Source organism: Talaromyces rugulosus, chromosome I (genome assembly GCF_013368755.1).
Source record: "Talaromyces rugulosus chromosome I, complete sequence".
Lineage (NCBI taxonomy): Eukaryota > Fungi > Ascomycota > Eurotiomycetes > Eurotiales > Trichocomaceae > Talaromyces > Talaromyces rugulosus.
This window is the reverse complement of record NC_049561.1, coordinates 2,529,498-2,551,614: the sequence shown is the minus strand read 5'-3', so window position 1 is coordinate 2,551,614 and position 22,117 is coordinate 2,529,498. Positions and strand designations below refer to the sequence as shown.

The 22,117-nt window shown below is 49.1% G+C and overlaps 8 protein-coding genes across 8 annotated transcripts; 4 read left to right on the top strand and 4 right to left on the bottom strand.

The window, feature by feature from the left end:
- Positions 1-1,567: 1,567 nt before the first annotated feature.
- TRUGW13939_00865 (uncharacterized protein) lies at positions 1,568-3,853 on the bottom strand (the record flags this gene model as incomplete). Its single annotated transcript, XM_035484071.1, has 5 exons — positions 1,568-1,819; positions 1,871-3,324; positions 3,376-3,692; positions 3,749-3,788; positions 3,844-3,853. The coding sequence occupies 5 exons, from the start codon at positions 3,851-3,853 to the stop codon at positions 1,568-1,570; spliced, it is 2,073 nt and encodes a 690-aa protein (XP_035339964.1).
- Positions 3,854-3,913: 60 nt separating this feature from the next.
- TRUGW13939_00864 (uncharacterized protein) lies at positions 3,914-5,122 on the top strand (the record flags this gene model as incomplete). The annotated part of the gene is made up of 2 exons (XM_035484070.1): positions 3,914-4,573; positions 4,634-5,122. The coding sequence occupies 2 exons, from the start codon at positions 3,914-3,916 to the stop codon at positions 5,120-5,122; spliced, it is 1,149 nt and encodes a 382-aa protein (XP_035339963.1).
- An 804-nt stretch (positions 5,123-5,926) lies between these two features.
- TRUGW13939_00863 (uncharacterized protein) lies at positions 5,927-8,239 on the top strand (the record flags this gene model as incomplete). The annotated part of the gene is made up of 6 exons (XM_035484069.1): positions 5,927-6,030; positions 6,106-6,121; positions 6,183-6,285; positions 6,341-6,583; positions 6,634-7,681; positions 7,729-8,239. The coding sequence occupies 6 exons, from the start codon at positions 5,927-5,929 to the stop codon at positions 8,237-8,239; spliced, it is 2,025 nt and encodes a 674-aa protein (XP_035339962.1).
- Positions 8,240-8,541: 302 nt separating this feature from the next.
- Positions 8,542-9,678, bottom strand: TRUGW13939_00862 (uncharacterized protein; the record flags this gene model as incomplete). Its single annotated transcript, XM_035484068.1, has 1 exon — positions 8,542-9,678. One exon carries the CDS (start codon positions 9,676-9,678, stop codon positions 8,542-8,544), a length of 1,137 nt encoding a protein of 378 aa, XP_035339961.1.
- Positions 9,679-10,290: 612 nt separating this feature from the next.
- TRUGW13939_00861 (uncharacterized protein) lies at positions 10,291-12,957 on the bottom strand (the record flags this gene model as incomplete). Its single annotated transcript, XM_035484067.1, has 3 exons — positions 10,291-11,550; positions 11,602-12,880; positions 12,935-12,957. 3 exons carry the CDS (start codon positions 12,955-12,957, stop codon positions 10,291-10,293), a joined length of 2,562 nt encoding a protein of 853 aa, XP_035339960.1.
- A 708-nt stretch (positions 12,958-13,665) lies between these two features.
- Positions 13,666-15,341, top strand: TRUGW13939_00860 (uncharacterized protein; the record flags this gene model as incomplete). Its single annotated transcript, XM_035484066.1, has 5 exons — positions 13,666-13,975; positions 14,034-14,409; positions 14,460-14,830; positions 14,882-15,221; positions 15,284-15,341. The coding sequence occupies 5 exons, from the start codon at positions 13,666-13,668 to the stop codon at positions 15,339-15,341; spliced, it is 1,455 nt and encodes a 484-aa protein (XP_035339959.1).
- A 2,281-nt stretch (positions 15,342-17,622) lies between these two features.
- On the top strand, positions 17,623-19,017 carry TRUGW13939_00859 (uncharacterized protein; the record flags this gene model as incomplete). Its single annotated transcript, XM_035484065.1, has 3 exons — positions 17,623-18,092; positions 18,152-18,546; positions 18,608-19,017. The coding sequence occupies 3 exons, from the start codon at positions 17,623-17,625 to the stop codon at positions 19,015-19,017; spliced, it is 1,275 nt and encodes a 424-aa protein (XP_035339958.1).
- Positions 19,018-20,315: 1,298 nt separating this feature from the next.
- Positions 20,316-21,613, bottom strand: TRUGW13939_00858 (uncharacterized protein; the record flags this gene model as incomplete). Its single annotated transcript, XM_035484064.1, has 6 exons — positions 20,316-20,848; positions 20,902-20,999; positions 21,057-21,121; positions 21,172-21,324; positions 21,394-21,452; positions 21,529-21,613. 6 exons carry the CDS (start codon positions 21,611-21,613, stop codon positions 20,316-20,318), a joined length of 993 nt encoding a protein of 330 aa, XP_035339957.1.
- Positions 21,614-22,117: the final 504 nt, after the last annotated feature.

The following is a 22,117-nucleotide window of genomic DNA, read 5'->3' as shown; positions in this document are numbered from 1 at the left end:
CAAGGATATGACAATGGTCTTCCTCCAAGAAAAACTAAACACATGTCCGTGACATCTCCTGTGCAGTAGTAGCACTATTTCAAAAAAAAAAAAAAAGTTAAGAAGTACTATTTACATACATATGATTTATTTGGCAGGAAATACAGGCTGGCCGGCAGAATCTGTGAGGCTCAGGCGGCTTATAAGGGCCCTTGAGAACCAGGCCACTGTGGCCTGATTACTAGTCGTACTTTCAATATGCCAGCTGTAAATATGCCTGACAGACGCTTGCTGCAGGATGTTTCTAAGTAGGGATCATATGGACCAACGTTTCTAAGTGGGGGAGTTACGTGGCGCTTACTGTGGCATGCTGTCATGCGATTCTAAAGTGATTTTAAATATCTCCAAGCAGTTTACTACATCATTCTTTAGTATCTAAGCTATTTTCTATTTTAATCTAATTCTAATTCTATAGTGATGCTAAGACATTGATGTCGTCAAGGAAGAACGTTAGGGGGGGCTAACAACCCTAAGCGTCATGCCTAATTGGGCCAAGACTGGATTTCCTGGAAGCCACGGAATTATGTGAAATCGCCTTGCAGGTGGTATATCACTTTTTTTTTATACACTTCCCACGCCTAGTTTTATATTTCCTATCACAGCTAGATTGTAGCTATTCAGACGAGGCCTAAGAAGCTGGAGATCTCGCAGGGATGAGAAAATCTGAAGCGATTTATTCTGTATCGAGGTTGAACCCATATTTCTCTATACAATTATATACTGCTTACCTCTGTCTATTCTAATATGTTTGAGAGCGGTTCCGGCCATTTTATAAATAGTCTAATTCTAAATACTTTTAAACAGCTTACTATATAATTTCTTAGTTTTTAAGCTACTTTCTATTTTAATCTAATTCTAACGAAGCTTTAAGCTATAATATATAACAAACATCGAAGTATTTTCAAACCTTGTTCAGTAATTTTCTATATCGATTGATATGTAATTCTTAGTATTTGAACCATCAATGATTTTCTATTTAAATCCAATTCTAAAGTAATTTTTAATATCTCCATGTGGTTTACTATATGATTTGTTAGTCTTTGAGCTATTTTTTACATAATATTTCAAAATGTTGACCCCGCCGCGTGGACCGCGCTGATACCCTCTTGTTATCTATATAATGTATCTAGTTAAAATTAAAATAGTTTATTAAAAAAAAACCCCCCCGGATTTAGGATGATTCCCCGCACTACCAGACAAGTAATACGTACACTCAACAGTAATATTTCCACTAACTAGTACCAAGTACCAAGTACACTACATGATGAAAAGTTCGATCACTGTTTTACGAAGGATATAGACTAAGTAACTAACAGAGAGCAGAAGCTACCCAGATCGGCAATCGTGTGGCCGCATGATCATCGTGTCTATTCGAACTTGTCAGACTTCTATACTCCATTACTTCAGTGCTGGAGTCGACTGGCTGGAGTCGACTGGAGTGCGTGTCTGACAATTATATCATCAGATGTAACTAGCACGGCTTCTTCAAACACATCGACTAAACTAGTCTCCGAATCCTTTTGACTTTCTACAAACCTAGCGCTCTCCCCGTCGTCTCCAGCTGCGCGTTAAAGGCGCGGATCTGGCCGAGCAGCCCGCCGTGCGAGCCCTCTGCTGCTGAGCTCACATCCTCAACTACTGTTCGCAGTGTGAACTCGAGGCCAGCTATGCCATTGTCGTGGTTGTCGTCGTCGTCGTCGACACTCTCGCCTGGACGCGTTCGGCTGCGTTCCAGCGTTGACTCGAGTTTGTGTAGGGAGTTGTTGATTGCGTTGCGCGACTGCTCGTAGTTAGTACGTTGTAGAATATACTTGTAGAAACAAAGACAAACCATTTTGGCGCTCTCCTCGGCACCATGCTTCTGCCGCACCGCATCCATGCGTAGGGCTACCTCGTGTCGCTGTCGCCGCACCTCGAGCAGGCGGTTGCGCATCTCAGTCGTCTCGCGCTTGGCCTTCTTTAACTTCACGCCTAGCGCAAAGTTGCTCTCGAGGAGCTCGCTTAGCTCAAATAGCCGCCCTTGGAGCTGGCTGCCGTATGCTTCAACCGCCTTGCGCTGCCGCCCGGCCTCGCCGCGTTTCGTCTGGTTTGATTCATTGGCCACGCTGTTGGCCAGCCCTGCCAGGTGCTTGTCGACAATCTCCTGGCAGATCTGGGCCAGCACATCGGCAGCGTTGACCCCAGCGCGCCGCGGGAATGTCTTGCGCGTGTCTAGTTCGTCCGTTGAGACTTCATTAGACGACGCGTCCGAGTCTGGTGCTGTCGCTTCGAGAGCGCTGGTGTCGGCCAGACGGTGGACTTTAATAGCCACAGTGCCTTCGCGCCGCCGCTCGCCTCCGTCCTCGCTCGACGGTCTGCTGCGCCTCGTGCTGGGCTCGCTGGCTGCAGACGGTCTGCCGCGGCGACGTTTCGGTGGTTGTGCTGATTCGGCTGTCTGGTTTGGTTCTGGTTGGTCTTGCTGGTCTTGCGATTGATCGTGTTGTCTCCTTGCTGGTGCCGCTGACTCTTCTTGCGCGGGAACTTCGGATGCTTTTTGTTTGCCTTTTCGTTTCCTCGTTTGTGCTGGTTCTGGTTCTGGTTCTACCTCTTCTTCTTCCTCTTCCTCTTGCTCTTGCTCTAGCTCTAGTTCTTTATCGGCGTTGTTTTTCACCGATTTTCTGCGCTTGCGCTTCGGTTGCGCTGGCTCGTCTTCATCTGCATCGACAGGTTCGGGTTCAGCAGCTCGCGGTGGTTGTTGCTTTCTCTTTGATCTCGTTGCCGACACTGTTTCTTTCGGACTAGTATCGGCAGTCGTAGTAACTTGGCTAGCAGGCGCTCTGCGCTTTCGTTTGGGTTCCGGCTGAGCTTCCTCATTCTCAGCTGGATCGTCAGCTGGCTGCTTGTCTCGCCGACTCCTTGTAGGCTCATTCGACTCGACTGGTTGCGTGTTGTCTGTCTTCCGGCGTCCACGCGTTTTTTTAATGGGAGTATTATTTTGGAGGTCGCGCGTGCTGGGCGATTCCTCGATGGCTTCTTCAGTTGCAGGCTGAGCAACCTTTGGCGCGCTCGACTTGCGCCTTCCACGCTTGGGTTTCGCACTGGCTTCAGGCTCTTCTGTAGGAGTAGGTGGGTTTGCGTTTTCATTTGTCGTCATGGAACTGCTTTTTTCAGTCTCTGCATTCGTAGTCTCGGCTATATCTGTACTTTCTGTCTGGCGGCCTTCGTTCAAAGTTGGCACTCCATTCGTAGTCGCGACAGGTTCGTTTCGAGTACCGGGAGAATCATTCGAGTCGTCATTTCTGGAATCTAATAGTTATCAGCACACGAACGCGACTCAGCGCCGACACCAACACCCACCGATTTTCCTGCGCTTGCTACTTCGGCCTTGTTCTTGATCTGCAGCGGCGTGTCCCGCCGACAACCTCGGCGTCTGTTTTGCTCGTGCGCTTCGCGGTTGACTCCGCGGACTCTGCGCTGTTGTAGCTGTTTCATTTCTGGCTTGTGGCGGTGTTTGCGTCTGCGTCTCTGTCTGTGTCTGCTCCGGCTCCGACTGCTGCACGACTTGATCAATGCTATTTGTAATTTCTGCCGTGCTCTGATCTCCAGCCGCAGAAGCAGCGGCACCCGGCGACCCAAACGAGAAGCCAAAATCAACTTCTTGAATCTTGCGCGTGCTAGACAACCTTTTGTTAGTTGTTGTTGTTTCTTGTCGACGCGCGGGGAAGCTTACCCAGCACCGCGCTGGCGCATCTGCAACCGCTCTTCTCGGCCTATTGCAATAATTAGCTTGGACACAAAATAAATAGTTGTTAGAAAAAATCTCACTTGATGCCATTTTCTGTATGATGACTCTCCAGTTGGAGTTGGTCGCGCATTCACGCGCTGGTAACAGAGCATGGACGGGCAGGCGCGATCGACGCTGATTAGACGGCGGCGAGACGGCTTGGCGCGGGATTTCGCTGCGATTGCCGCAAAACTTGATATTCGATATAACTCTACAACAGATTTTATATCACGAGTGCTCGACTATATCGACATATACTTCAACGCAATGGGCTGGTTCTGGGGCAGCTCGACGCCGAGCGATCCCACCAAGAAGCTCGATCCTGAACTGCGAGACTATCTGCAACAAGAAAAGCCAGCTCCCTACACAACGACATCTTCAGCATCTCGACTAGCAGCAAACGAATCACAAACAACACATAACCCCTCCGCTTCCTCCTCCTCCTCCTCCTCCTCCTCATCATCAACAGAAAACCCCGTCCCCGCCGCTTCACAATTCCCAGACGGCCGATATGCACACCTGTGGAAAACGTACAAGCCGCTGGCCGACATCGAGGGCGCACAACCACAGGCGGCCGCTGAGCGCGCCATCAATGCATTCAAGAACCGCAAGGATACCGTGCACGACGCGGCCATGGAGAACTGCGCGCTGGAACATGAGTCGCTAATGACCTGCTTTCACAAGGGCGACTGGTGGAGTCTGGTCAAGGCAAAGGCGACCATGTGTGGCGACGAGAATAGGAAGTTCTCGCGGTGCTATACTACACAAGCTGTGCGTCTTTTTCTTTTCCCCTCTGTGATACTACGGCTAAGACTAATACTGATTGTGTAGAAATTTTTGCAAGCCCTTGGATATGCGGCGTCGACCGATTGGGACGCTCACAAAGAAGAGCGCATCCAGCTGCACGCCGACAAGCTCTATCACCAGATGCTCGACTACGAGCAGCGTGCGGCCGAGGCACGCGCTGCCGGGCGAGAGCCGCCTCCAATCACCTCTCTTTTCCGACCAGAAGCTCGGCCAGTTCCCTCACATATTATTCACAGCGCCGACAGTGGGAATCAAAATGACCAGAAGGATATGGTAGTTGTCCCCGGCGGCGAAAAGCTCCCCGAGGGCTACACGCCGCACACACCGCTCAAAGACCTCACGCCGCACGAACGCGAACTAGCGATTCGATCGGTCAATGCCGAGATTGAGCAGAATAGGGCGTATGCGGACGAGGCAATGCCGTTTGTGCAGAAGCAGCAAGAGGCCCGCGCGAGGAGACAGGAGAGGGCCAAGGGGTGGTTTGGCGAGACGATTGGCAAGTGGATTACCTAGGTTTCAATCCAACCTTTGATGTACAATAATAGAGCATTATTTTATAGTTTCTGGCGTTGAGCAATGGTACATATCCAATATTTGTTATTATCCATCAGATAGCTCAGCTCCTGTTATCGTCTAATGCACGCCACAATGCGTTGGCACTTGGCAGTTTGCAGCCAGCAACTCACCAGGGCAAATGCTAGGAGCGAATCACACCGAATAACACGGCCGGCCGGTTTTGCGAGCTGCATGACTGCAGGTCCGTAACATAACAAGTCGCCAAGTGCGTAGTAGTCGATGGGGGCGAGTCGTCGAGCAATTCCGGTAATGATGCCCGTTGCGGCCTAGCGATGGACAAGGGTCTCACTCTCAGCGCGCGCGCGTTCAATGGTAATAACGCGCGCGGGCTGGCTACGGCGGGCGGCGCGGGCCCGCTGCGACGATTGCTGGCATGGTAATAATGGGTATGATGATTATTATCCCCAACACCACTCTTGCGACTCCTCTTCTTGTCGTCTTTGCGTGCCGGTCTGCACTCGATAACACGCCCGTTCCACCCATTGATCCATTGATCTAATCAACACCTATCGATTGATTCCCCGACTCATTGATTGATTCGTTCGTTATCCCTCGGCCTCCTGGCTGACCCGGTTTCTCTATCCTCGAATCCACCACCGCTTGCAATCACTGCATCCACGGCAATCGCTGCAAATCACTAAAACAAGCTCTGTTCGAAAATTTCCTGGCTGCTGCATTGTCAGCCCAATTGCGTTTCCCCCCAGCAGTGCTCTCCGGAGCACTGTATCGTCACCAGACGCCATGAAAGCCACTCCGGTGCTTATCGCCTGGCACAACGACAACGCCCCCATCTATTCTGTACATTTTGATCCCCATGGCAAGGGACGACTCGCAACTGCGGGAAAGTGAGTCTCCCCCCCCCCCCCCCTTTTTTTTTTTAATATCTAAATTGCTGTTTATTTATCTGACGTGCCCCGCAGCGATAATAATGTCCGAGTATGAACGCCCTCCTTCGAATTTCCCCCCCTCTTCGAATCTCCGTCTGACAGTGATACAGCTTTGGAAAGTCGATAGCTCTGGCGAGGAACCAAAAATAAGTTATTTGAGTGCTTTGGTAAAGCATACACAGGCCGTCAATGTTGTCCGGTTTTCTCCAAAAGGTCCTTCTAGTCTTGTCTTTGTTCGATGTGTATCTCCTCGCTAACAAACATACAGGTGAGATGCTGGCATCGGCAGGAGACGATGGAAATGTTCTCTTATGGGTGCCGTCCGGCCCGTCCGAACTGGGCATGACTGCATTAGGAGAAGAACACGCCGATGACAAGGAGAGCTGGCGAGTCAAGCACATGTGCCGCTCATCCGGAGCCGAAATATACGATTTGGCCTGGTCTCCAGATGGCGTCTTTTTCATCACGGGAAGCATGGACAACGTCGCCCGCATTTACAATGCTCAAACTGGTAGGATTTTCTCTCGATTTCTCTCGATTTTTGCATGCTAACTTGCACAGGACAAATGGTTCGTCAGATCGCCGAGCACTCGCACTACGTCCAAGGCGTGGCGTGGGATCCCCAGAATGAATTTGTAGCTACCCAGTCGTCGGATCGCTCTGTGCATATCTACAGCCTAAAGACCAAGGATGGCCACTTTTCCTTGACCACTCATGGCAAGTTTCTCAAGATGGATCTCCCCGCACGTCGAATTCCCGCGAGCAGTCCTGCTCCGCCAGAGACCAAGACTCAACCAGCTACCAGCGCCATGTCGATTGCCTCTCCGGCCCCGTCTACTCCGGGAACGCCCAAGACAATGACGCTCCCGATGGATCCTCCACCGGTATCACACAGTCGTCGTTCGTCCTTTGGGTCGTCCCCGTCGATTCGTCGATCTGCTTCGCCTGCACCTTCTCTGCCACTGCCGGCCGTGAAGCCTATGGAGGTTTCGTCGCCGAGTTTGTTCGGAGGACTGGGAGTGCGGAATTCAAATCTTTATGCTAATGAATCGTTCACCTCGTTTTTCCGGCGATTAACTTTTTCTCCCGATGGCAGTCTGCTGTTGACGCCGGCTGGCCAGTACAAGACCACGCATTCGTCAACGAGCGACCCGACCAAAGCAAGCGAGGATGTGACTAACACAGTTTATATCTACACGCGAGCCGGGTTTAATAAGCCGCCCATTGCGCATCTACCAGGACACAAGAAACCGTCCGTGGCCGTGAGATTTTCTCCGATTTACTACACCCTCCGACAGGGGTCTCGACCGACAAACCATCTTACCATCGACACATCGTCTGGCGACGAGTCGTTCCCGGCCTTGCCCGACCCGGTTGTCAGCGCCAATATCACCAGTAACCCATCAATGGATCCTCCCCGGGATTCAAAGACGAGTGCGTCTCCAAAACCAGAAAGTGACGCATCGGCCAACTCGGCCTTTGCGCTGCCGTACCGCGTAGTGTATGCAGTTGCGACGCAGGATGCGGTGCTGATTTACGACACGCAGCAGCAAACGCCACTCTGCGTGGTCAGCAACCTTCATTATGCTACCTTTACCGATCTCACCTGGTATGTTTCATTTACTTGTGTCTTATTCAATTCGCTAACTTGGATAGGTCCTCGGATGGTCTCACGTTAGTTATGAGCTCGTCGGACGGCTTCTGCTCGACGCTTTCTTTTGCTCCTGGCGAACTGGGCCAGCTCTATACGTCGACTGTGCCAACAGCCTCGGCCAGCTCATCATCGAATAGCACGCCTCTACCGGCGGCGAGTGCATCCCCTTCGCTGTCCAAGCCTAGCCCAAACACACAGACTACTGGCAATGTCGTCAACAATCCAACGCCAACTCTTGGCTCGGTGCCACTGGTGACCGCCACCAACTCATCGCAGCCACAGAGCCTCCCTCTGACAACACCGCCGCAAACCCCAATGCCGGGGGTGTCTCACAGCGCGACTAGCTCGTTCAGCAGCACAGTCCTGGGCAAGCGGGATATTGGCGCAGCCAGTGAATCCGAAAAGGAGGACACCAAGGCTGATGCCAAGGGTGTCCCCGAGCTGGAGAAGCCGCCCAAGAAGCGACGTATTGCGCCAACGTTAGTGTCACAGGAGGAAGCCAAGGAGAATTAGTTTATTATTATTATTATTATTTATTGTTATTACTGTTAGTTCGGACGGTCTCTTGATTACGAAGCATGGTTGGATAGGCGTATGGGAGTTGTCTGTTGGTCCACTGTTTATAGTCTGGCCGGACTGCATTGATGTTAGGATACTGTTATGAATAGGATGACTTGGACTGAGCATTAATTATTATTAATAATTGCGTGTGTAGAACATGTGTAAGATGATGTGTACTCTATTGATTGCATTATATAGGCTACTTAACAAAATGCATTTGATATCTAGATGCAAGGAACAACAAAAAAAGCATATCACGCCTTGGCCTTGATAGCCACCGGGTTCTGCGCAACAAACTCCTCACTAAACGGATAATCCGTCAACCCAGTCTCAACCTGAGGCAAATAAAACGTATCGCGCACATACGGCGTAAACTCAATACCCCGTTGGATTTTAAACGGCAGATCCGGGTTCGATATAAACCAGCGACCAAAGGCGACAACAATGTTGTCCTGACCCCTTTTGTGGCGTTCTTCAATCGCATCAGCCGTGTTTTTGGCATCGTAGCCACCGGCAAGAAGCACCGGGGATGCCTTGTTGTAAGCATCGAGGAAGAAATCGAGTGAGTCCGGGGTGTCGATAATATCAAATCCTTGCGACCGCGCCTCAACCAGGTGCACATATGCGAGCTTAAACTTTGCAAGCTGCTGAGCTAGATAAGTGTATTGCGGCTTGGGGTCATCGATGTGCATTCCTTGAAAATCGCCATAGGGACTAAACCTGATTCCCGTACGGTCAGCACCAATAGCGTCAGTAACAGCCTTGATAATCTCCAGCGCGAAACGTGAGCGGTTCTCGATACTGCCGCCCCAGCGATCAGTGCGTTTGTTGGCGACTTCCTTGGTGAATTGATCAATCAAGTATCCATTTGCACCGTGAATCTCGACACCATCAAACCCAGCAAGTTCAACAGCATCCTTGGCAGCGGTTGCAAAATCCTTGATATACTGCTCAATCTCGGCCTCTGTGAGCGGTTTCGGCGTAGAGTTTTGGCCCAGTGCTATATTGCTACTGCTCACAAGCTCGATATCGTCACGGCCAGTCTCCTTTTTCAGTAACTCGAGGTTCGCCGTCCGGCCCAGAGCCCAGATTTGCAAGTAGATATAGGAACCCTTGGAATGCACGCTATCCGTGACTTTGCGCCATGCATCGATTTGCTCGCGCGTGTAGATTCCGGGGATATTGGCATATGTGCCGCTTTGCGCACTGATCAGGGTGGCTTCGGTGACGAGCAGGGTTCCGGGCACCGAGGCGCGCTGCGTGTAGTAGTCCTGTACCATGGGCAAAATGGGCACGTGGTTTTCGTCCGCGCGGAAGCGCGTGAGCGGAGCCATGGCGATGCGGTGCGCCAGCTCGACGCGGCCGACCTGCAGGGGTTTGAAGAGGGCCATTTTGGACTTTTTTATATTTATATATATATGTATGTATTTCAAGTGAAGCAATTGATATGATATGCAGGTTTAAATTGAGGGGACAAGCTACGCTACTTATACACTAAATGATTAATAATTGCCAAGATCATTCCCGCCGTTTCCACCGAGGTAAAAACCACAAATTGCACAATAATACTCATCATAATAAACTTTCACGTATGCCACCACAATCTATTTGATTTATAAGCTATTATCTAGTACTTCTACGTTACCACGTTACCACGGTACGCACTACTGTACCGGCACGACTATGTGCCGAGGTATTGCCCAATCAGCGCATACAAATACGCAATTTGTCAGCACAATGCACGTAGGTTTTGTAGTTAGAAGTGTCCGAGCGAATCAAATCACATAGCATAACATGCATAATTTAGTAAAAACGTGAAGAATATGAACAAACACACCAGAATCCTCAATGACGAGGTCCCTTTTTGGTAAAGTGGTAATTTTAAGATTGACATATTTCATAGGTCATGTATCGTAGAAGTACCGTAGACAATTGCCCCATCGGGAAAGTTTAATAACCACAACAGTTTGATTATTATTCTCATCTATTCTATTTGAAAATGGTCAACTGGTAATATCGCCAATCAGCCCAGCGAGCTCGTCAATCGACACCCTCGCCACACTGACTACGCCCTTGCGCCCAATCTGGCTTGCCCACCGAAACACCGGCTCATCGACGCCGCAAAGCACCAGGAAATCAAGCCCACTAGTAATAGTAGCACGAAAAGCTAGGTCTGCTGCTGCAGCAAGGCTTATGCTCGTAAGTTCCACAGTTACTGCATCGTCCCTCATGACTGCCCGGATCGGTGCGTTCCCTCGCGAGCCGTTGATTTGATCCGTCAGTTCGGACGAATGACGCAGCGCGAGTTCGCGGTCTGGTGCGTCGTGCGAGTGGAATATTAGTGAGAATTGGCGCTGTTCGATCGAGGTGCCTTCCGTACGCTCTCGATAGAATCGCATTAGCTTGTGCACACCCCAGCGCCAGTCCGGTGTGTCTGTCTCGCTGACTAGGGTTTGCCATTCTATTTGTCCCGGTTCTCGTAAGAAGGCACCGTTTTCGGCAATTAGCCCAGTATCTGGAAGAAGACTGGCAAGAGACGACTCGAGTTGTTTTGGCGTTTGTGAGCTGGTGAGATAGACGGTATTCTGCGGGTTTGACGAGAGGTATTTCAACGAGGCAAGTTTAGACAAGCCATTCTCGGCTGCGGCAAAAATCGTATGCTCGTCTAGGATAAACATCCTCCGCGTCGACGAGTTGTATTTTTCTCGCACAGCGTCGCTCGAGAGTAGAGTCACTGTAGAGTCTCTTGATGATTCTATTTCGTAGGCTTGCCGGAGGCATGCCAGGTACGATCTGCACCACATTGAGGCCGTGTTCCGCGCCATCCTGCCCATCAAAAACATCCAATTCTCTTTCCTATGCTGAGGCGACATGACCAGCACTTTGTTAATGGCATCAGCACACTGAGCATAATCCCACGGATTCACAACCAGCTCGTGTTTGCTCCAGATCGAGGCGCTGCCGGTGAATTCACTCAATATCAGAGACCCGTACTTTTGCGGAACTCCCGAGTTCCCATCTTGGCACAAGACAAAGTCGTGGCCCGACAGATTCATGCCTTCGCGAAGACTGGTGATCATGAATATCTCTGCAACCGACATCAGGGCAAGGAACTGCGCAAATGAAATGTCCTGCTTTAGTAGTACCAGCGGTTGGTGCGTCAATGTCGAATAATTCGAGTTGATTTTCATTGCAATCTTGGATACCACTGCCTCGAGGTCTGTCGCCTCGGATGCAGACGATGCAACCTGGACCAGCACGACCTGTTCTCGTTAGTTAATATTAAACTTGGGCTCGTATTGATGTCAACCTACGCTTTCTCTCCACTCAGGATACCGTTTCAGAAACTGCTCGTACGCTAGGAGTTTCTGCTTGATACCGCCTGCAGCGTCGAGTCGATCTCGAGCCACGATCAGCCGCTTTCCTTTGTACTTTTCGCTGATTTTGACCTCCCAATTCTTCACTTCTTGAGAATTTCTCTGGGTGTCCAACGAAGCATTGTCGACGCCCATGGGAAACGCCTTGACGGGAATAATCCGGTCCGGCAAACGAATACCCTCCGCAGGCACCTCTAATCCCAATATCCTGGTGCAGGTATGAAGGAAGTGATACACATACTCGCCAGTTTGTAAACCAATGAGACTGGCTCCCAGGAGCCCTTCCAGCAAGGCCTCTCGATGAGTCAGGCATCGAAAGACCTCTGAAGAAGGAAACGCAGTGTGCATGAAGAATCCAATTTCGGCGTCACCAAGCCTACGTCGGAGCAGACCGGGAAGAAGCATGAGATGATAGTCGTGAATCCAGATGCGGTCCCCTGGTTTCCACTTGCTCGCAATGGCATCGGCAAAGTGCTCGTTGAGCTTGACGTACTGGTTCCATGAATGCTCATCGTAGTCCTTGTTTCGCGGGCTTTCTTGCATTTGGTAGTGGAAGGCCGGATGGAGGATGTTTCGACAGTAATGAAAGTAGTGTCCTTCAAATTCACTATCCGTAACAAACACTGCCAGCGAATCGTATTCCTCCTCTAGCCGATTCGCAATGCTGGCACGAATATGATCCTTCAACAAGTCTGTGGGCATGCCCAGCGTGCCAACCCAGACCTTATCCTGGACAATATCTTCTCTGACGGCTGCGTTGATGGCATTCCGCAACCCCCCATTGCCTTGCACGGCTGATTTTATAATCCAATCAACGTCGGATAGTATGACTCGTCGAGTACTGTCCTCCGAATCAGAGTAATCGACCTGAGTTAGCTTCTCGTCAGAGACAGCGGGACCACTAAGAATGGAAGAGCCCGGATAATTGGTGGCCTTGGACAGCGGCTGGTTGAATTTTCTGCTTGATCCCCAAGACTCGACGGGCACTTCGGTCGGCGCAGGTCGGTGAGGGTCATCTGCCACGGACCGTGATGCGTAGAATGGTTTGAAGATTTTTTCATCTTCTGTAATAGCGCCGGGGGTCAATGAAAGCGCTCTTGCGCGCGCCTGGCGATGCAGATCCGCTAGGCGACCCTCGATCACTACCGTGTCGGGGTCATCTGGTGGGCTAGTGCGAGCTGTGTCTGCCTCAAAGTCTATTGTATAGGGAAGAAAACTACCGCGCACGTCAGTCAGCATTAGCACTAATGTGGACCGAGCGTATACTCACAGGGAAGCCACGTAGAGAGTCATGGCTGCTACCCCTAAAATGTCTATATTCGATCGAAAAATGATAAATCAAATTGACCGATTCTATGCTCTAGTCACTTCTACCGCTCAAGGGCACTCATGAGCGACAATGAAAACGCAGTCCCATTGCGACCCGAGTCCACCAGGTCTGCGACGGAATGTGGTATGTTTAGCAATGCTATAGTCTGTAGGCTATAGCCATGAAGCGCGTCACAGCCAATAATGGCCTAGAGGAGGCTTTTGAGCTGTAGCTAACCGGCGATTGCATGTGAGACGATTGGGATGTTACTCGAGACGTCGGTCGAGACGTCACTCGAGAGGTTCCGCGACAGTCGACAGCCTGGGACTTGGTTGCACAATGGCTATAGTGATCGAGTTTTTGAACTCCCCTCTTAGCCTAGAGAAACCGGATAATTGCAGTGTGCAGCTATTTGCAACAGCAGTGGTTGTCATGGGATGATGCAGTGAGTGAGTGTAAAGGGAGAAGGAGCTGGCTGTGGCGACGTCAGTGTCGGTCCGTCCTGCTCCCCGCCAACCAGAGGCCCGCATCAGGCACAAACACACGAACTGTCACCGCAAGCTTTATTTCGCCGATTCCTTTCGCCGACACGGTGTTTTGCACCAGCACCCTTCTCTTTTATTAAGGGAAAGCTTTTGTTTTGATCTTTTTTTTTCCTACTGACGTTGCACAAAACTGAACAAATAAGTAACATGTCGCCCGCAGTAGCGGAAGAAACACCCCCGGATAGCGGCAGGCTGCTGCTGGTGTCGAATCGCCTCCCCATTACAATCCGCCGGTCAGAGGGTGGCAAATATGAGTTCTCCATGTCGTCTGGCGGCCTAGTGACGGGGCTGAGTGGACTAGCCAAAACGACGACCTTTCAGTGGTACGGCTGGCCCGGTCTGGAGGTTCCAGAAAACGAAGTCGACACGGTCAAGACGAGGCTGCGAGAGGAGTACGGGGCTGTGCCAGTGTTTATCGACGACCAGCTGGCAGATCGCCACTACAATGGATTCTCAAGTCCGTGATGTTTAACTTCGTGTAAAGCCATTGGTGCTCAATGCTTATCTATTGGTAGACTCTATTCTATGGCCACTTTTGCACTACCATCCTGGTGAGATTGTCTTTGACGAGGCAGCCTGGGACTCGTACAAGGAAGCAAACTCCCTGTTTGCCCAGACTATTGCGCAAGAGGCGCGGGATGGGGATTTGGTATGGATACACGACTACCACTTGATGCTGCTTCCTGAAATGCTGCGCATGCAACTGCAGGCCCTCGGGAAGAAGAATATCAAGATTGGCTTCTTTTTGCATACCCCGTTCCCAAGCAGTGAAATCTACAGAGTGCTACCGGTTCGGACCGATCTCCTCAAGGGACTGCTGTACTGTGATCTTATCGGATTCCACACTTTTGACTACGCTCGCCATTTTCTGAGTAGCTGTTCCCATCTCTTGTGTGTGGCCCTTTCACCATACATAAAATATTGGCTAATATGAAGAAAAGAAACCTGGCCACGACACCTAATAGCGTGCAGTTCGGCGGCCAATCCGTGGCCGTCGGAGCATTTCCTATCGGAATCGACCCGGAAAAGTTCCTCGATGGTCTGAAAACCCCCAAAGTGCAAAGCCGCATCGCCAGCCTCGAGGCCAAGTTCCAAGGCATGAAGTTGATGGTCAGCGTTGACCGGCTTGATTACATCAAGGGAATCCCGCAGAAGCTGCACGCGTTTGAGGTGTTTCTTTCTAATCACCCCGAGTGGGTTGGCAAGGTTGTTTTGGTGCAGGTTGCAGTGCCTAGTCGGCAAGATGTCGAGGAGTATCAGAATCTGCGGGCCGTGGTGAATGAACTGGTGGGGCGTATCAACGGGCGATTTGGTAACATTTTACTCCTATCAGACGTTACGTCAGTGTTCTAATGACGAGCAGGCACGGTGGACTACATGCCCATCCATTTCATGCACAAGTCGGTCAATTTCGACGAGCTGCTAGCGCTGTACGCCGTGTCTGACGCGTGCGTGGTGTCGTCGACACGGGACGGCATGAACCTAGTCTCGTTCGAGTACATTGCTAGCCAGCAGAAGCGGCAAGGTGTGCTGATTCTGTCCGAGTTTGCCGGCGCGGCGCAGAGTCTGAATGGGAGTCTGGTGGTGAATCCGTGGAACACGGAGGACTTGGCCAAGGCGTACCACCAGGCGGTGTCTATGGAGCCGGACCAGCGAGCGGTCAAGTACCAGAAGCTGTGGAAGTATATTTCCAAGTACACCAGGTATGTTTTTTTCCGTTTTTTTTTTTCCGTTGTTTATGTGTGACTCGTTAACTCTGTTGCAGTGCATTCTGGGGACAGTCTTTTGTTGCCGAGCTGTCTCGCTGCTCGGCTCACGAGTAGTATATTCGACAATGATGGTTATGATTATGACGACTAACGAAGCAGGGTGGCATGACGTCAGATATAGTATGCATTGACTAGCATCGGTTTAAAAATTGATAGGAGATATATTTTCCGATACTATATATAATACCAGCATATTACCTCTAGTAAATATGTCGATTGCCGGACTAGAATTTAGACGTACACATCTGCTATAATCGCATTAATTGATGTACTTTGCATACATACTCCGTTGTAACAAATGGCATCACCAAACAATGACGCGCATGCATATATACATACGTCAACCGGTTCGATAAAAGTGTGACTATATGCGCTCTTTTAAGATCTAGTTGAAATATGTCGCGCACATATACGTATCATGCGTCGTTTGTGCCACGTGGTGAGCATGGATTTTCTTTGGGCAGAAACGTAGGCAGTGATAGACTAAAGTAGACTATGTCTGATGTTTACGTAGTGCTCTGAACATTGGCAAACAAGGTATCTACTATCTACATATTTTTCATATATTCTTATTTCCAAATTGTAGGTGAGAGAGAACCAATAGCATCGCTCGCGGCGGGATTGCGCGCTAGGTGGATTGCCAAGAGGCTTGGCGACCCACTTGATTTTTGAAGATTGCGCGTCCGTTTCTGAACCAAGAAGCCAAGAGCCAACAGTCACAGGGACGGTTTTTTAAGTTTTTTTCTCAAGGGCTTATACCCACTACGTACATACTTTTTAGTAAGCAGTAAATATTTTGGAAAGTATAGGTTGGATGTGTCGGAATTTGAATATTAATTTTTTATTAGGATGTATGTGTGGCTTTTAGGGTACTAGGTATACTTAAAAGGTAGTCAATCACACCTAAAAATGACCTGACTTGATCAAAAGACCACATATGAATATAATACGGCGTATCCTTTGTGAATGAAAATTAGTCTGTACCTCTGTTATCAACCAAGGCTTCGATTCGTGGATCTGACGTGGAATCATCTCGCGTGGGCGGAGGATTAGACATGGCTAAATAGTTGCTACTTGGCAAGTAAGCTGTACGACCATGACGTGTCAGCCGTGCGGCTCGATTCGTATAGCTCGAATGGGAGTTAGTAGGGTGCACTAACCAGGAGCTCGCTTATTATCAAGTCTTGGTTTATATTAAAGTTATAATGATATAGTATACGTATAAGATGTTGGTTCAAAAGCTGTATAGTAAATATAAGGAAAGCGTACAACTAAAAACCACATGAGATGTAGCAGCTGCTGAAGAAATAGGATTATATCAATATCAATATCAATATTATTATTGTATGCGAGGAGAAGTAATAGCATATATATTGGAGGATCGCCAAGGCGCATTCACAATATAAATTCCAATTCGGACTAGCGCGGCTAATGCGGCTAACCCAAAAAGGACTAGTTTGAGGCAACGCATCCGCCGTAGCATCGCACGTTATCAGTTAGTGGACCGTTTTACAATTATCATTGCGAACTCTTTGCTGGTCATGTAATTAATAAACGGTGACAATAACCGGCTACTGAGTACATGAAAGACACACACAGAAGAAGTGCAAACAAAAGGATAAGATTAAGATTAAGGCAGCCGCTGTTGGGCGGTCGGGGCGGGACACGCGCGGCCCGCCTGCTGATTGGGCCGCGGCGAGCCCGCGCTGACGACGCTCTCACGGCTTGCGTGTCTTGCCTCTTTGGATCTGCAGCGAATCTCTGTATGTACAGGGAGGGAAATAGAGGGAAAATGTTTAAAAAAAAAATAAGAAAAAGGAAGAAATAAAATGCCCAGTAAATAAAGACAATAAGAATCATCAAATGCATAATAGTTGTGGAAGAAGAATAAAAAATAAAAGGCTATAATTAGGTCTTGGCACCCGCCCGGAAGGAGGAACGAGGAGGCTTCGTAATGCCCGCCCACGGCGCAACCCACCGAACCACGTCGAGGTTTACGTTGCTCCTCTCGTCTGATCTACTAGAAAACTTCCAGGCGCTCGCTGCTTTCCCTCTTCTCTCCTCGCCGGCCGACTTTATCAACCACAACTGTTGTCTCTGCCACACCTGCCATCGCCCTGTGCGAGACTGCGACTGCAAGTGCGAGTGCGAGACCTGAGACTCCGGATTCATCAGCCACCCCTAGCGCTAAGAGTGGCGACCTCTCGTTTGCTGTGCTCGCTCTTTCCGCTTCAACTTCTTACGACATTGCTCGTGAACTCGCCACAAGAAAGAAAAGAGAAGAATCATATTCATCGGCGTCGTGGACCCAGCCAGCCCTGGCGCATCCGACCCAATGGCGAACAAACCACAACGGGCCCCTAGGGCTTCAGTTTCGACCGGCGACTTCGACGTGACTGAATTCTCCAAGGAATTCGAAAACCTGATGCGCAGCAAGAAATTCAATGCCTTTCAGCTGCAATCACGATGCGACTCGCGCACCAGCTCGCCAGCCCCTTCGCAATCGCCACACTTTGCTGCTGCTACCACCTCCCCACGATCGACCTCATGCCCATTGCCTATTATGCCTCACCCACCGCGAGATGCCGTTTCCGTTAAATTCTGCAACCTCCTGCGCGTGCTTTCAGTGACGCCGACAAAATACGAGAACCCGGGTCTGCTGGACGACGCTCTGACGGCCATCCCGCTGGACCGGCTGTACGCCGAGGCCGATGACGAACACCAGATTCATCAGGCACAGAGCGCCAGCGTCGGGAAAAAGCCGCAATGGGGATATCAAGATTTCGTCATCCAGTCTTTACTTAAGTAAGTTTTTTTTTTTTTTTGGTGTTCACAAATCTGCCTCCAGCTCTAATACCTTGTAGGTGGTTCAAAAAGTCCTTTTTCACTTGGGTCAACAATCCACAGTGCTCTAGATGCTACATGCCCACGATCGTCCACGGAATGGTCCCACCGACACCAGATGAAACCGCGAGAGGCGCTACCCGAGTTGAAGGCTACAAGTGTGCTGGTTGCGGTGCGTTGGAGCGATTCCCAAGATACTCGGATGTCTGGCAGCTTCTACAAACCCGGTGCGGCCGTGTGGGTGAGTGGGCAAATTGCTTCACCATGCTCTGCCGCGCATTGGGCAGCCGGGTCCGCTGGGTGTGGAACTCGGAGGATTACGTCTGGACCGAGGTGTACTCGGAACACCAGCGAAGATGGGTGCATGTCGACGCCTGCGAAGGCGTGTGGGATCAGCCCCGACTCTACACAGAAGGTGTGTTTTTGTTGCCACAGATGATATTTTTTTATGGAAATTTACTGACAAAAATTCTCAGGTTGGGGTCGAAAACTTTCCTACTGCATCGCTTTTTCCATTGACGGAGCCACCGATGTCACCCGCCGTTATGTTCGCAATGCCGCCAAACACGGCCTACCTAGAAACCGAGTCCCCGAAGACGTGCTTTTATGGGGAATTTACGAGATCAGGAGGATACGCAGAGAGAAGCTTCCCGAACATGAACACCAGAGGCTGAGAAAGGAGGACGAGCGGGAAGAGCGAGATCTGCGCATGTTCACCATGTCTGCACTGGCGAAAGAAATCACCTCTCTCTTTCCCGGCGCATCGCGACCGGTCCGTGGCGACGAGCACAAAACACCGCTCACCCAAGACCAAGACGCTGCCCAATGGGTTAATCCGAGACAACAAGGCGAAAGCGAAAACTCGGGTCCTGATGGTCACCGGTAACGCGCATCGCAACTTTCTTGCCTGTCTCTAAACACCCCCTATTCGACGGCTTCTTCTCATCCGACTTTTCTACTATTTTATCACCGCCGATTCGTCCTCCCTCGGTCTATGGGTACTTGATATTCTCGACGTCGTATAGATTCACGACCGGTTTTTGAATGGAGTTTCCGGTGCTTGGCGATTTCTGGATTGACCATTTATTCTTGATTCACACGATACAACTCAACCGTGGCTAGCCTGCCTTTTTTTCTTTCCTTTGAACCGCTTCCAGCATTATCTTCTCGACTGGATTTCTCGACTGAAAACTTTTCTATGTTTTGATCGTCTCGACCGACTATTTTTTCTTTGTTTAGGTGCTGGCATAATCCAGGTTTCAACCTCGTACTACATTGGTGGCGTTTTTTATTGGGTTATATTTATTCACCTGGAGGGGTTTTTTCTCTGCTTTGATGGTCTCGTCTCGACTCTTTTAAGATTGATACCAATTTTTTGTTCCGCTATGTGCAGGCGCCTGTCATGTGTTTATTTTGAGTAATTTGCTCGAATCAAGCTTTTTCAATATATTAAAAAAAGAAAATTGTCCGATAAAATGGTTATGCATATGCAGTAAAGTACATGGGATGCATTCAATTGTTGCACAACATGCTGATCTGCTGATCTTGGCGGAGAATTAATGCGTCACATATTATTACCATGGATTATGCCCCAAATAATTCGCCAAGCCAAAAGCCATATTTTTTTTTTTTTTTTTTTTTTCATCCAATCTTCTCTGTACGACCAAATACCTGATTCTTCACCGCTTCTGGTTGGTGTTGTCTTGAAACAAAGGAATTAATTCTTCGGGCCCCTCGGTGTGTCTCGGCCCGAGTTTTGAAACATTGAAAAAGCGTTCATTTTATTCCTGCTGCCTGATCGGTCTGTTAGCCTCTTATACACTGGCTCGAGTTCTGAGACGTGTAAAAAGTGATCAGCATTCATTAATAGAAGAACTGAAATTGAGAAATTTGGTGCCCGTGAAAGGCTGTATACTGGTGCAAGCATGTTGTGTGATAGAGGGAGGTGTGTTGTATTATTACTAACTTATGGAGTAATTGATATAGATACATAATACCAGCTTCCTATGTATTCTACTTCCCGTTCAAATTTACCAATGGTATTCACACTATATAATTTTGCCTCTGAGATTATTCTGAGGTGAGTCCTAGGGCTAGCATTGGATATCACGCTAGCCGTGTTTGAACTTTGAAGATATACATCAACCTTAGAACCATCCTATGCTACTACCATATTGAAACAAATCAAGGATAATAAGCCTCCAAAATCGAAATATAACTCTCATACGCAACCCCCGTCGGCGGCTCAATCGAGTAGATATAATCCGCCCACCATGGACCCGCCGCCCACCACGAGGCTCCCAGCCAGACATCCGTGTTACTCGACAAATGATCCAGCAATCCCTTCACAGCCGTCTCACAGGTATCAGTGGCGCCACCGGCAAACTCGCCCAAGAACCCCAATTTGTTGTTGTCTTTCAGCCATGCGGTAGCCGACTCAACACGGCTTTCGCCAATAGTGCTATTGACGCAGTCGACCGATGTGCCGGAGCCGTCGGAGTCGAGGTATTGGTGCATCTCGTAGACGAGCAGGTTGTCGACCGAGTCTGTCAGGGATTTCATGTCGTCGTTTACCGTTGTCCAGGTCCAGGCGCCGGTGTACGAGTTGCCCTCGACAAAGATGTACTGGGAGGTTGCGCCGGTGCCACGGATGGCGTCGATGGCGGCCTGGTTGAGCGAGACGACGAGGGATTCGTCCATGTCGTGGTATTCATTGTCTAGAAAATTATTTAATTTTGTATACAACAGATCTGTGATATGTAGGACATACTCGTGTCAAAGATGACCTTGGTGTTGTTGGTAAACTGCGACGCAACGGTTTTCCAAAACGCGCCAAAGTCGTCTGTAGAGCTTATGATCTCTCCGTTGCTATTTATCTTATTGTTAGCAAAACCCATGCCATGAATCCAGGCGTGTAAAACTCACTATCGACCATAGTTGTGAGGATCGAGTATCGCCCATGCACCCTTGCTGGTAATGTAATTAATCACCTTTCCCTAGTTAGCGTGAATCTTGAATAATAATTTTTTGAAATACCCACCTCATTGTATCCCTGAAAATAAGCAGAGTCAAGAGTCCCCGTCAACGACGTCGGAACCATACGTTCCATCAGGAAAGGAACACGGAAGATATTCATCCCGCTATCGATGAGCGTCTGGATAGCGCTTGTGTTGGCAAACGTGTAGTCGGTGCCCTAAGAAAACCTGTATTAGCAGAATTTCTTCCTAATGGATTTATGTAAGAAAAAAAAAGAGGTATATACCTCTACTCCTGGAATGTTTCCTTCTCCAAACTCTGCGCCAGACTCGTTTGCGCCGAACCCTGTTGATTAGAAAAGACTGCGTTAAAACTGTCATACGCTTTAAAAAAAATGCTGTGAAGGTGTGTGTGTAATTACATTGAAATCCAGAACGCTTCTTGAGCGGGCCGCCAAAGGCGACCCCGGACACAGACAAAATCGCAGCGAGTGTTTCGGCCTTCATGTTTGATATTCAATTGCTTCTGAATAAGAAGAACTCTTGTCGAGATAGAAGAAAAAAAAGAACTTGAAATGAGAATCCAACTTGATATTTATACTAGACAAGACCCAGAGAGGGAAATTAGCAAAGTACGTAGACTTAGATCGACTATGCCTTGCATCAAATTAAAAGTACTATATCCAAATCAACAGCTCGTAAAGATTCGACAAGCCGGTACTCCGCGAGAAAAAAAAGAGGGCCGACTTGAAACGAGGCCGGGTATTAAGCGCTTATAATATTTCTATTATGCAGGTACCCAACTACTTGTTTATGTCAACTACATGCAACCAACCAACTTTTACCGGGTATGGAAATGTAACTTCAACAGGTGTTTTAGACTGATACATTCCATGCATGGCAATCTATTTACTAATTCTATAAAGTAACTGTTTCTTCAAAGCCGTGACCTTTTAAGCTTAATTAATGTAGATCGAGTTGCGGGGAACAGGGGCATTAGCGGAGTCTCGC